The following is a 15080-nucleotide window of genomic DNA, read 5'->3' as shown; positions in this document are numbered from 1 at the left end:
TTAATAAAATTAAAAATTTTCAATTGATTATAATTCTGATTTTATCTTTTCAATTAATTTCAAATTCATTTAAAAGTTTACTGTTACAGTTGCTTCACGTACATGAATAAAAAAGAGAGATAATATTGATTTGGATTAAATATATTTTTGGTCATTCTTATAAATTTTGAATCAATCTAATTTTTCATTTTTAGAAATGTAGATTTAGTCATTTAAATTATGTTTTTTAAGTTTATTTGACGTATTAAACGTATTTATCAACTAACATTGAAACAATGTGTCAAACGGTGTAAACAAACTAAAATACTATAATAAAATGTGTTTAAAACGTCAAATAAACTTAATAAAATTTGGTTAAAATGACTAAATCCACATATTTATAGATTTGAGACACTAAATTAATTCAAAATTTTTAAGATGAATTAATTCTAATTTTCACAGAAAAAAAAATCTATTTAAACCTATTGATTTTATATCTTGTGATTTGAGTTTTATATCAACGTGAAAGTTCATGATACCACATTTTCTTCCTCTTAATTTATGATTTTTTTTCTACACAAAACGTGCTTTTTGAAATACAGATAAATAAAGTTCCCACCTGAAAAAATAGAAAAGAAAAACCCTAGAGATTTTCATTAAATCGATACAGAATATATATAAGGCCTTTATTCTCCCTTTATAAAGATGTATTCTTTATGATAAGTCACTTTACAATCATTATTACAGTGTTGAAGACATGTTTCACGTTACAAACTCAGCACACCTTTATGGTAACATGAGATTTTCGAACCCATGAAATTATATTTTAATACAAGATTAATTAGTTTGATCCATGAATTTGGTAGTATACATATAACACCCAAATTGAAATACCTAGATGAGATAAATATATTTAATTGTGATAAAACTTCATGATAAAATTGAGCTATTGATAGTTAAGATCAGATAAACTATATTAAATAAATAGATGGGTAAACATATTTAATTATGATAATAATTCATGATAAATTTCAACTCAAGAAAAAACTTTAAACATAACTTGAAAGTATCTTAGAAGTCACAGATATTCTTAATATATCCTCAAAAGATACTAATAGTAATAAATCTTAAAATAAATAAAAAAGTGTTTATGATACTTGTAATCTTCTTGTATCTTTCTTTATTTGGTATCTAAAGCGTAAATTTTTAAATTTATGTACATGTGTAATCAGGCAAGATAAATAATTTATTAATTAGAAATTAAAATTTAATATCACATGGGACTGACTGCATAATCTTTTATACATTTAAAAAAATAATCTAAAAATATTAATATTTTGTTTGTAGCTATTTATTGTGCTAGAAGAATCTTCCGTTCAAAGGTGGATCGTGGAGTCCTTTCCATAGTAAGTTTTTTAATGTTTCGTTCGAAACAGAGAAAAAATAAAATTAAATAAACGAGAAACGGAAACAGCAATATTCCTATTTCTTTTCACTGTTTGGAGTCTTTTAAAAAGAGAAGAAGATGTGAAATAAAATGGAAGAATCGAACAAAAAGGAAAAAGTGATGATATACGTAATAAAAAGACTTTAATTTTCTTAATTTGTAATCTTTACCTCTTTTACGTAAGATATTCACACAACAGAATAAAAAAAATAGAATATTTTATTATATGATAATTCACCAAATACCATATGTTTGTTTTTCTTTTCCCTTTTAACCTTTGCGCTTTTTCTTTTCTTCCTTTTTCTCCAAGCGTGCCGTTTCTTTTGCAGGTGGATAAAACATAAGAAGAAAAAATCCAAACCTTTTTAATTTAAATTCAATTACACATTTATATCTTATATCATTCTGTTTCTATAGTTTCACTTACCCTCCTCCTTTGGTTTTCATCTTCCATGGAAACATAGGAGTTAATGTGGAATGGAGCATTCCCCTGTGGCAGATAGAATGATTGAAGCACCAAAAGTACCATAATTGTTTTGCCCTCTCATCCAAGTGTACATGCTCTAAATTCTCCAAACATAGTACAAAAACCTATCTTTTCCTTTGCAAGCATGTGAGTGATGGTCCACTCATATCATCACAATATATATATATATATATATATATATATATATATATATATATATATATATATATATATATATATATATATATATGAGAATTCAAGTATGAGTCTAAATTTTACATTAAGTAGAAAATCGTCTTAAGATTTTAGGTTAAGAGTGATGTCAATCCTTTATGTGTGAGTTGGACTAATGTTTCATTAATGTTGTATCTCTCTGGTGATCATTTTCCAAAAGACTCAACATATATATATATATATATATATATATATATATATATATCTCCCAATTCTTCAGCATTTACTCAAATCTATTAATGTTATTCAAATCATTCATATGATAATGTCTCCTCTACGGAACTAGGTGGATTTCACCCTCTTCATCACCATTGGTCAATCAATCAATGCATCAATAGCCACAGTCACCTTTAATCCTTTTACACATCACGTATCAAGCTAGGGTTATTTCACACTTTCATTCATCGTAACAAATGCATATATTAATTACCATTTTTTACATTAATTTTACCCATGTGATTAGTTCCTAAACATGTCAAACGTAAAACTTTACAAGGTTTTAATGCCAACTTGTACATAAGTAGGTATTACAAAAGCCAATGAAGTTTCACATTGCTTACATTTCACACTCTCATTGTTTATAAAAGACGTAGGTTTCATTTAAATCTCCACCTTCAACTTCTATATGTTACGTTTAAATCTTCACAAAATTTTGAATAAAAAATGTATATGTTGCACCGATTTTTTTATATTCCGCAGTCAAACTATACTTTAGGAGAAAATAAAGTTCCATGTATTAGAATTCCTTAAGAGGTAAGTTTTTGATTAAAGATTTTCAAATATATGGAATCTAGAGTTGCTATCATCTAGTGCAATGTTGCATATGGAAAAAGAAACAAAAAGAGTTTCACTTTATTCCTCCCTTCTTGGCAAGAACAGAAGAGAAAAATAATTAAACCAGATAATTTTGTGGTTTAATATTTTAATGCATAGCAAGGTGTGGCATTGTTTAATAATATAAAGGAAATGAGTCCTATAATTTTAGAAGAGACAGAGACAAATGTTGTCTTGTGGTATGGTTGATTATTGTTCTTTTCAACACTTAAAAAAAGAATGTTAGGTTTTACCTTTAGTTGCTTATGATTTAGGATGCAAAGCAGAGTTCGATCACCCATCACCTTTTTCGACTAACAAACATTGTGTTTGACATGACAATAAAAGTGTCAAAAGAGGAACATGGCGGGTTTGAATAAAGCAAAAACAAACATATTAACAATTAGTATTCATTAATACCACTTTTATGACTTTACATATAAATGATAAAGATTAATGAAAACTATCTTTAAATTAAAAATTTGTCTCATATATATACTAACAATGTATAATTCATGAGATGCATTACACATCAGAATTATAACCTGATACATGGAAATATAAAGATAAATATGTTTTTAGTATGTAAATTTTGACATTCAAAATTTAGATATTTTTTTTCCCAAATTTTAAAAATAAATGAATATAATCTAGTTATGTAAATTTTTTTTGACATGCCAAACGTGTTTTATATTAATATTTAAATTATTTATATTGTTTGACACGTTCCTTGCTTTAATGTACTAGTATTATGGTGTTTGATTTAGTCTCATATCGCTTAAAATTGTAAAATTGTGAGATGTGATTCTCTATTTTACTATATAAGAAACTCTATGTAAAACTTGAGATACATAAAAAATAAAAATACTTTATAGTGTAGTTATGAACGTAGAGATACACATTATAAAAAATAAATAACGTAATTTGATTAAAAAAATTATGTTCATCTAACTTTTAAATTTTGAGAGCAAAATATATCAAAATTATGAATATAGACAAATTTTAATTTTGTGTCAAAATTTAAAAACTAAAAATATATTTAATCCTTATTATTTTACATGTTGCGTTTTCAAGCATACATTTTTAATCAAATTTGTTTGTTAACTAGTAATGTAGAGACTCTATCAACATTAAGCATTATTTTATATTCATCTCTTTTCTCTGTGGAAAAAAAAGAAGAAAGTATAAAGCATAAAAAGAAAAAAGTATCGATTTATTTTTTTGCTTTCTCTGTTAAGTGATCCAGGTTACTTTTAACGCACGCAAATTATAAACATCTATATCAATAGTTACGCTTATAGTTTGTTTATATAGCAAATTTTTGTTTTAATTGTTTAAAAAATTAAGTTTACAAATTTTAGAAGCAGTTTTTATATGTGTCATAAATTTAAACATGTAATTTTCCTTATCATTAATATTATGAAAAAAAATTATTTTCATTATTGAAAAGTTAAAATAGTACACTTATTTTAAAATTTACTTTTTTCTTTCTTGCACTAGTTATAAACTGAAATAGAGATATTATTTCCTAAAAAAAACTCACTGTAAATAGATGGTATATCATATTCATAATAATATAGAAGTTACGACAATTTTATATTTTAACTTTCTCCTACATTATTGTGTAATTACTTCAAAATCAATACCCTGCTGGTTTATGTATGATAATAATAGAAGTTTTTTTGATTAATATTTTTGTCATGTTTTTTTTTTCCTAATAATTGGTGGATGGCACGGCGGGAGAATAAATTAAAATGTGTCTAAACGAGCTCCACCACCTTTGTTACCCTCCTTTATCTTATTTGAAAATAAGAAAACCAAAGTGAAAATGATTATTTTTTTTGAGATAAATTTTAAGTCTAACTCAATCTTATACAATCTACTTAATAAGGTGAGATTTACACTTAGAGCTGTCAAAACGGGTAACTCGATTCAACCCGGCTCGACTCATCACGGGTTAATGATTTAGTGAGTTAACCCAACCCGGCTCACTTTTTAGCAAGCCAAAAAAATTTGACTCCGGTCTGGCCCACCACGGATTGACGGGTTAAACAGGTTGACTCACGGGTTTACTTAATTAAAAAAAAATATTATTTTTTTTATTTTTTTTTTCAGTTAAAACTAAATTGTAATTCTAATTAAAATCTAAATAAACTTTAATACAATCCAAATACAAACCAAAATAAAAAAATATACAAATTATTTATGTGTTGAATAAAAAAAACCTAACATAACTCAAATATAAAGCTCAACTTAATAAAAAAAATAAAAACACTTGTGTGACCTTTTTATTTGCGGGTTGAGTCACCAACCCGGCTTATCACAGGTTCAACCTGGATAAGCCAGGTTCTAAATGAGCCGAGTCAAAAATTAACCCGTATTGAAATTTGTAAAAAAATTTCAACCCAACCCAGTCTGAACCCGTGGTGAGCCGAGTTGACTCGCGAGTATCAACTCATTTTGACAACTCTATTTACACTTATATATATATATATATATATATATATATATATATATATATATATATATATATACTCTCAATAACGATTTTTATAATTTTAACCATGTTATGACTTTTTTTTTTTTAATTTCATATTATTTTTTAAAGTTTAAACTAACTCATCGTTACAAAATTATTAACCTATAAAATGAAAATCGATTCTAATTATATGATGTAATATAACTAGTTATAAGATTTCCAAAACTCACTGGTATGTTCTTATCTTACTTGTATATGGGCATTGAATGGGGGCGAAGAGGGTTACCAAATTTGTGGAAACTAGATTTGAGTCAAAACAGTGACAAGAAACGAAATTGTATGAAACAAAATAGAAAAGGAAGTTTTTGGCATCTTTGAATTTGAAGATGTTTGGAGTGTGTGATAGAAATGGACAAAAGTGTCGCAGACGCAGTACCAGTTATTCTGGTTTGACTGAAGCATGGCTCAATAAACAAACATAATATTGATACGTTGGTGACTATAATCAGTGAGAGAAAATTATAAAATATGATAAAAAAATTATGTAAATATTATTATCGTAGAACAAATTGGTGTTATTCTATTCTACCCGTGAGGTTGCTCACTCTGCACATTTTTATTTGATTAATTAGAAATGCTCCAAATTCAAACAATATTAAACAATTTAGTAAGGTTGCGATGCATCAATGGGAATGTTGAGTGTACTTTATGCAAACACTGTAATCACATAAATTCACAATCACTGCACTTCCTTCTTTGTGTCTCCTCCGTGTCAAATAAAATTATGATGTTTCTTCTCAAATCACAATTTTTACCTTCCATTAATTAACAACACCCATTTCTTACTCACCTTCTTTTATTTTTACTCACCTTCTTTTATTTTTAGATTAAATATGTTTTTAATCTCTTTAAATGAAATTTAGATTAGTTCTTCTTCAAAATTTTTATTAATTTAGTCATTTATCTTTAAAAATGCATGAATTTAGCCCTTTTAACAAAATTTTGTTAAATTTATCCGACGTTTCAAGCGCATTTTATGGTAATATTTAAATTGTTTATTCTGTTTGGCACATTTTTTTTTCAATGTTAATTCAAATATTATCATAAAATACGTTTAAAATATCAAATAAACTTAACAAAATTTGGTAAAAAAGACTAAATCTACGCATTTCTAAGAATGAATGACTAAATTAGTATAAAATTTCAAAAATCGATTAATTCTAAAATTTACTTAAACCGAGAAATAAAAAACATATTTAACCTTTTATTTTTATATATGTTGTCTATTTTAAAGTTTCGATCTGTATATATTATTCTTAAAAAAACACCTTAGAAATTTGAAAAGAAAAATATTTAAATTACTTAATTACCTTGTTTAAAGTTTGAACATGTTGTAATATTGTTCTTTAAAAGACACATTAGAAAGTTGAGAAAAAAATATATATTTAAAGTATTTTTTTTATCAATGTGAAACAATTAAATATATCGAAACCATTTAAAAAAAAGTAAAGTTTGCTCCTAATTGGATTACATATATTTAAAATAATGTGTAATTTAACTAAATACGAACACTATAAACTAAAAATTTAGTGAAAAATATCTGAAAAGTAAATAAATAATTTTGAAAATATTTTCTTGATGTCCTTTTTTTTATTTAAATCAGATTTTAAAAATCATCCAGTTTTAAAAATATATTTAATTATTATTTATATTTACAAAATTAAGAATAAAATGTTATAAACATTTAAATACTCTATGCATTTTACTTTATAAAATAAAAGAATAAGTTTATGTATTTATCATATAAGCTGTAGTTTCAATCTGAACAAATAATAAGATATGGTTTTGAAGCGCAAAAAAGGAAGATGAACATGTGCACGTGTGGCCGTACTGCCAGGCGCACTCAACTTTGACATTCAAGTCACGAAATGTATAAACCTAATTCGGTGGTAATTAATTAAAAATAATTTTTATATTTTTTAAGTATATGTCTAGATCTCATATTTGTTAAAAATAAAAAGATATTAACAAATAAAAAGATAGAACAATATACGAAAATGAAAATTTATAAATTTATTATTTTAAAATTTTGGGTTAAGAATGATGTAATTTTTTAGGCGTGAGTTAAAATTATGTTTTATTAGTTAAAAGAACTTAACCGAAGGCAAATTTGAAAGAGGAAATATTACACAATAATTGATAAAAAATATTAATAATTGTAAATGGCATTAGAATAAAGGGGTGAAAATAGAAAATGGTGATGAAAATTTTAGAAAATGGATTTTAAGTTTAATTTAATCTCACAAAATCGATTTGTAAAATAAGATTTGTCTTAGTTATATATATAAATTGATTTTATTTTTAGTCGACGTAAAATTTTGAACAGAAAAGTAAAGATTATGTGAATGTTTGAGAATTACAGTGACAACTGTGTACAATGATCGAAAGGTGGAAGTACTTGTTGTTGAATGTTGTTGGTTTTTGGTGTGTGACAATTGGTTCACACTATCTCATAATTTGAAGGCAAAAGGAAATATTGATGAAGTAAGGTGTTGGTGTGTTTCATCATAACATAATATTCCAGTCTGTCATGTCCAACTAATACTCTGTCAAACTAATCCCATATGGAAGTAACACTTTTATTAAGCTAATCCAATTGCATTTGCTTCAATTTCTGATTTACTTTACACTCTGTCTATAATGGGAAATGAGAAGAAAGAGAGAGAGGAAGATAAAAGTGAAATATAGATTACTTAGGATTGATAAAATTATTAGGAAAATGTTAGATGTTGTCATGAAATGGTTTTTCTTTTCTTCTTAACAAATTTTAAGCTATTTTTGAAATACTTTTGTTCTAGAAATTACATGTTTGATTTTTATCTTAAAAAAAAAAACATAGATTTTATTTTTATAGTTTTGTTCCGAAGTTCTAGAAATATTTTGGAGATATTATTTGGAACTTGGAGTTCTGTCACACTTTTATTCTTAAAAGACGTCTTAGAGATTAGAGAAAGGAAGAAATATTTATACAACATTTGATTTTAATTTTGATTCCTGAAATGTAAGATTTATTGGATACACCGAAACATTATAATTTTGAAATACCTTAAACTTTAATATTTAAATTTTCATTGTTATATTATATTATTCAATCAAATTGAAGGTCAAATGGAAATCGATGAAGTCTCCTCAGATTTTTTTTTCGTTTCATATCAAATTTTGATTATGAATTAAAGTTTAAAATCTCACGTCAAATATAAATAAAAGATTAAATTACATATAAAAAGTATAGATTATATTATCTTAAAATTTTATATAAAAGACGGTGTCATAATTTCTTGCATTTTTTTTATGATTTATCATAGTGTACAAATTACTTGTTTTAGAAGGAAGAAAAAGAGTAATTTTCTTCTTTTTCTTATTCTATTGTCATTATTTTTCTCTTTGTCGTTTTAATTCAAACAAATAATGATTTTTTTTTTCATTGTAGCATTTGATTAACATTTAACTATCACTTTTTTTGTGTAAATAATTTTTTTGTGGATGTTGTTAGATGAATAAATAAAGTCGATGAAATATTGAAATGAAATGTTTGTAATTTGAAAAAAAAAACAAGATTATTGGAGAAGAGATTTGCTTAAATTATATAAACAATATAAGAACGTTATTTTACATAATCAAACACTTTAACAACCAAGTCACATTCAATCAATATATATATATATATATATATATATATATATATATATATATATATATATATAAGCAACTTTATTTTCAATTCTAAATAATTCAGGTTTATTAAATTCATATTAAAATAATATTTTTTTGATAAAAAAATCAATAAAAAGACTACTAAAAAAATATTTTTTTCATTAGTTGAGTACAAAAACATATGAAGAATACAATGATGTAATGTCTTCATATTAGTTATGTTGTAGAATTTAAAGTTTAAGAGAAACCTATTAAACTATAACATGTGTTTCGTGCAAAAGTTGTGAATGATGACCTGCAACACCATCATAACATTTCAAACATGTCACATTTGAATACTCATACAATACAAATTCAAGCATGTATAGACATAAATGGCTTGTCATGGCAAAAATCCAACCATGTTTGCATAATTTTCATATCATTCCAAACTGCAAAATTGTTGCCATATATGCTTATGGAAAAATTTCCTAAATTGAGTTACTTCCATTTTGGAAATATAATTTCGGAAAATAGTTGAATGTGTGTTCCAAAATTATATCATTGAATAAAAAATATTTTTATTGTGAACTAAAAAATAGTTTTTAGAAATTTATACTTTTTTTTGAGAGAAAAATAAACCAGTAAAGAAAAGGAATGCGAGCTACAGCAGCATCACTTTGAGGGACAAAGCACAAATACTAGAAACTAGAAAGAAGAAGAGAAAATACATTTTTATTTCAAATTATAATAATTATTACTATTAAATTTAAATTAAATAAAAATAGTTATAGTGTTATATATGTTATTATTTTAAATTTTTGTTAGTATTATATTATCATCTCTAATACAATTAATTAAATAGTTAAGACATAAGGAAATAGTTATGAGTTTAATGTTTATGAGACTCTTTCATTAGAACATATATCAGGAAAAGATCATACAATTAAGACTCTTAAATGAAATTAAAAATCTTACCTTTAATTTTGACAGAATACTTTTAGTTCACTATTTTTTCTTTTTGAGGTCACATTCCCTTCATTTAATTATAATTTATTTTTTATTTAGTAATTAAATCACTTGAAAGTTATAAAAATTAAAATATAAATAAAAAGTATTAAAAGGTGAGTTTTATAATTTTAATATTTACCGTACAGGTAGTTATAGTCAGAAATTAAAATGACAGACAATTATGAAGCTTGACACTGCTGTTTTGTTCGTTGTTACACAACATGATGCAAGTCATTATGAAAAAATAATCTGCATCTTTTACAAAAGTAAAAAAAAAAAGAAAAGAAAAGAAAGAAACTGAGACAACTTTTGTAGAGAATAATAACACACATATGAGATTTTTATTACGTGGGGCAAGTTAATGTTAAAGTGACTAGAATGCATTCGCACAATGTCCCCATTTTAAGGTAAGTTAGACAAAGCTCACACAAAAACTGGGAACTTCACGCCGCAACACAACACAAACAACACAACACTCCCATTTTCACCTTTTTTTTTTTCTTTCATCGGAGAGAATAGGGTGGTGCATGCACACACACTTTTCATGATCTCTCTCTATATATATGTGCAATTTCACACGTTATATCATACATAGAGAGACACATAAGTCTCTAAGCCAAACCTCACTGTCTCACACGTTGTAGAGCTACATTCATAGGGAGCTCAAATCTCAATGGCCCTTCAGAGACTCTGAAAAGGTAGCAAGTGTGGTGGGTATTCATTCTCTTAACTTGCACTCTTTGTTTTTGATGTGTGTGTTGTGTGTCTTATGTTAGTCTCTCCTCTAACTCGGAGACAGAGAGAGAATCCAAATCACTATAACTCTCATATTAAAAAACGAGCAAAAGAAATGATTTTAAATGAGTCTTGATCTCATAAATCGCCTTGAAACATGTCCCCTTTCTTCTCTATTGCAAACCTTTTCAATTTCTGGCTCTCTCTCTTTCTCTCTCTGTTGAGAGTTGAAATGCTGTGATTCTGGCCTCCATTCTCTCACTTTCTCTGCTTAACTTGGTTTGGTAGGTGATTGTTCAGAGAGAAGAAGCACATTCAATGGAGCTTTTGTTTTTTCAGTTTTGGGGAGTGGATCAAGTTGACCCCAGATCTTCAATTTGTGTGATTGCTGCCAAGTGTTATCCTTTCTTCTGATTACTAGCCTGGGTTGGTACTTGGTAGTGTGAGACTTCAACCTGGTTATCTTGTCATTGGGAAATGTTGACTTGCATAGCGTGTACCAAACAACTCAACAATGGATCTCTTCGCCAAGAAGAAGAGGAAGAAGCTGTTCACACACCCAGCACAAAGCAAGCCATCAAGGCTCTCACTGCACAGGTAAATTGACCACTTGATTTGTCTCATTACCAAATCGTAAAACAGTAAGAAACCACCCACATCTTCAATTATGTATTTCTTCATATTGGTTAGTAATAGCCTAACTAAAAGGATTCAATTTTGTTTATCTGTTTGAATGATTTGTATGACTTGTTTTCACTTATCTGGGAACTGTGGTGACAAAAGGGGTGGTTTTGTTTTTCAGATCAAGGACATGGCAGTGAAGGCTTCCGGGGCCTATAAGAGCTGCAGACCTTGTTCAGGATCTTCCAATGGTAACAGAAATAGGAAGTATGCAGACTCAGATATGGGGTCAGAGTCAGCAAGGTTCAACTGGGCCTACCGCAGAACTGGGAGCTCCAATTCAACCCCAAGGATGTGGGGGAAGGAAACAGAAGGTGGGAGGGTGAAAGGGGTTTCCAGTGGGGAAGGAACACCAGCTTCGGTGAGTGGACGAACTGAGTCAGTGGTGTTCATGGAGGAGGATGAGCCTAAGGAGTGGATTGCACAAGTGGAGCCTGGTGTGCTCATTACTTTTGTTTCATTGCCTCAGGGAGGGAATGATCTCAAAAGGATACGGTTCAGGTACTAGTACTTACTTGCTTCTACCCATCTTGTGTGTGTTTGGAGATTGCACATTTGGGGGAGTGAAAGCACATGCCTTTGTCATGTGGTAGAGGTTACTTGCTTTTTAGCCAATGTGACTTTGTCCTTTGTTGTAGTTTAAACTCTTCCTTATTCTTTGATCTGGCAAACTAAGTACATGTTTGTTTGGGAGTGATCACATGCTTTTCAAAGGCTGTCCAGATTCTAGATTGGCAGGATCTATCTTGTTTCTATTGTGCCTCTGTGGAGGACCTCAGCTTTGTTCCATTGTCAGTAACTCATGCTTGGCTGGTGTGGTATGCTAGCCTGGGACAAAAGCAAAAAGGGTTTTTATCTTCTAGCCATGCTCATTCAAATGCACTCCCTCCCTCTTCTCTACCCACAAAAAGAAAAAGGAAAAAGAAAAAAAAAAAAAAGAAAGAAAAGAAAAGAAAGGAATTTGTGCAAAGAAAAAGGCCAGGCTTGGTTTTCTGCCACTCCGGGAGTAATTAATATTCATTTTCTCCTGTTTGTTCTGAATAAAACATAAAGAACTTAAATGAGTATTAGAAGGGTCTAGTCAAACATAAATAGTTTTATGAATATGAAATTCTACTTTATTGATACTGGATAGTTTCATTAACTTGTCTGACAGTAGCAATTAGAGTTCCATGTTAATATTTGTGTCAGTAAATAATTCGGGCTTGAGAAATTTTCAACGTAGGGAAACATACTGGTGTAGGATGTGACATTTGTTTTTCTAAGCCTTCGGTAATTGTACTAATTAATTGTTTGATGTTTTTTGTCAGTCGTGAAATGTTTAATAAATGGCAAGCTCAGAGGTGGTGGGCAGAGAATTATGACAAGGTCATGGAGTTGTACAATGTTCAGAGGTTCAATCAGCAAGCAGTTCCTCTTCCAACCCCACCTAGATCTGAAGATGAGGTAGAATACAACTACAACTTCTTTGTTATTTGTTAACGATTGCATGGTTAAATCTTTAACCTAGGAACTCGTTAAGCTTACATGCTATCCTTAACAATCAATCATAAATTAAGGACAAACTCATATTTGAGGTCTGATATTAAGATATTTGAGTTAAGAACCTGGTTTTTATAAATTTTCAAGTGATGATAAATGATTAAGTGTCAGCATATCTTAGATGTCAAAGTTTATATGAATTTATTTGGAAAAACCTGGTTCTTGAATGGGGAAGAAGTATGTAAGGATACACTTCCCACTCAATGTGTAACATAATAAGCTCATTTAGAATCTTCTGATTTAGAGAATTTGCTATATATTTTAGTTGGCATTTACATGACTTTTCTTTTTCAGAGCTCAAAGATTGAATCTGCTAGGGACAGTCCTGTCACTCCTCCACTCAGCAAAGAGCGTGCACCACGCCATTTTCACCACCCTATGGGAATGGGCTACTCCTCATCAGATTCACTGGAACACCACCAAATGCATCCTCACCCTTGCTATGAGACAAGTGGGTTGGCATCAACACCTAATCTTTCCAACATCAGTGCTCCAAAGACTGAAAAATCATCCCTTGATGGTTCTGTAAGGACCAGTTCATCTGGTGAAGATCACTCAGGCGAGTTTTCAATCAGCAATGCCAGTGATATGGAAACTGAATGGGTTGAACAGGATGAACCAGGAGTCTACATCACTATCAGAGCATTACCTGGTGGAACTAGAGAACTCAGGCGTGTCCGGTTCAGGTAAGCAGAAATCATTAGTGTGGAAAACAAATTACTTTCAATGCAACACCTTTTTTATACTTTGTTGCTATCTAAACAAGTTGTATTGTATTGTATTGTGTGAAAAGCTGAACTTGCAATTAGTGATTTGGTAATTTCGTTTACATTTAGTGATTTGATTCTATGATCTGTTTTTGTTATGTTTTTGATTTATCCCTTTGGATGCCTGACTCTTAAAATTCTAAACAGCTGAACTGATTTGTCATCAAGTTTGACTTTGTTTTTTATTAAATTTTTTACACAGCCGAGAAAGGTTTGGAGAAATGCATGCGAGATTGTGGTGGGAAGAGAACCGTGCTAGGATACAAGAACAATACTTGTGACTGTGACTATAGAAAATGGCTTTACACAGACAACTGCTTCAGCAGGCTAACACAGTACAGCTTGAAAGCTTTACAACAGTGTTGTGCATAGATCCAGTTACCATCTTTCTTTCCATGCCATGTAACAGCAACTTTCAACTTTGTAGTTTACTTTAGCTGTGGAGAAATGCAGATGTTGGGAAATATTAAACTTTGATAGTGATATTTTAGTCTTAGTTAAAACTTATTCCTGCCAATGTCAGTCAAATGTTTCCATCTTGTATGAATTTTGAACTATTCCAAGTGAGATAACAAGTTTGGTTCTGTCACATTGTTTAAAGCTGCAAATACAATCCTGTAGATTGAAAACTCTGCACAAAACGTATGTATCATTGAAAAGTTGGCAACAAAGTACATGTTTTCTGAAGCTTAGAAAATGTAAAGTGGAGCATGTCCTAGACAATTGCTGTCTCCTTCTGCCATTAATGTTTTGAGTGCCAAATCACATTATCATGACTTAGTAAAAGGAATTTAGGGAGCTGGATATATATATATACACCATAGATTGTTTCTGTCCCTTTTCATGTTTGAGAATGCAACTACAACCCATGAAATAAAAATAATCCTATGATTATTTTAATACGAGATCTGATGTAATATCGGGTGAATTTATTTTTTTAAAATATTTATTCTAATAAAGTAAGCAGATTTCAGTTTGTCTAATAAGTTTGTTTATTCTATTTATATTTAAAAAGAAATAGTTTTCTGCCCTTTGTAATAAGTAAATTCTATTCATTTTTCAAATAAATGATAATTTCGAAAGAGTTATTAATTTCAGAAGCATTTTAATATATCTAACGGAGACCAAGAACTGAGCTATTGAGCTATTGAGTTGTTGTATAGAATCAAAGCATCAAAACTTAATAATTTTAATTAATTCAATTTTGTAAAAACCAGATTTTAATTAATTCAA

At 28.6% G+C, this 15080-nt stretch overlaps 1 protein-coding gene across 2 annotated transcripts; it reads left to right on the top strand.

Annotated features, from left to right (window-relative positions):
- The first annotated feature begins 10576 nt into the window (after nucleotides 1-10576).
- On the top strand, nucleotides 10577-14436 carry LOC114165797 (protein Brevis radix-like 2). 2 transcript variants are annotated; one of them, XM_028050381.2, is made up of 6 exons: nucleotides 10577-10820; nucleotides 11146-11454; nucleotides 11660-12039; nucleotides 12849-12984; nucleotides 13375-13766; nucleotides 14050-14436. In XM_028050381.2, the coding sequence occupies exons 2-6, from the start codon at nucleotides 11335-11337 to the stop codon at nucleotides 14126-14128; spliced, it is 1107 nt and encodes a 368-aa protein (XP_027906182.1). In that variant the 5' UTR covers nucleotides 10577-10820; nucleotides 11146-11334; the 3' UTR covers nucleotides 14129-14436. The 2 variants fall into 2 exon arrangements, with proteins under 2 accessions (XP_027906182.1, XP_027906180.1); XM_028050379.2 differs by having other exon boundaries at nucleotides 10577-10832.
- Nucleotides 14437-15080: the final 644 nt, after the last annotated feature.

This window comes from Vigna unguiculata, chromosome 10 (assembly GCF_037176805.1).
Source record: "Vigna unguiculata cultivar grain cowpea cultivar isolate G323 ecotype 2 chromosome 10, ASM3717680v1, whole genome shotgun sequence".
In the NCBI taxonomy this organism is placed as follows: Eukaryota; Viridiplantae; Streptophyta; class Magnoliopsida; order Fabales; family Fabaceae; genus Vigna; species Vigna unguiculata.
This window is presented reverse-complemented; position numbering and strand designations above follow the sequence as displayed.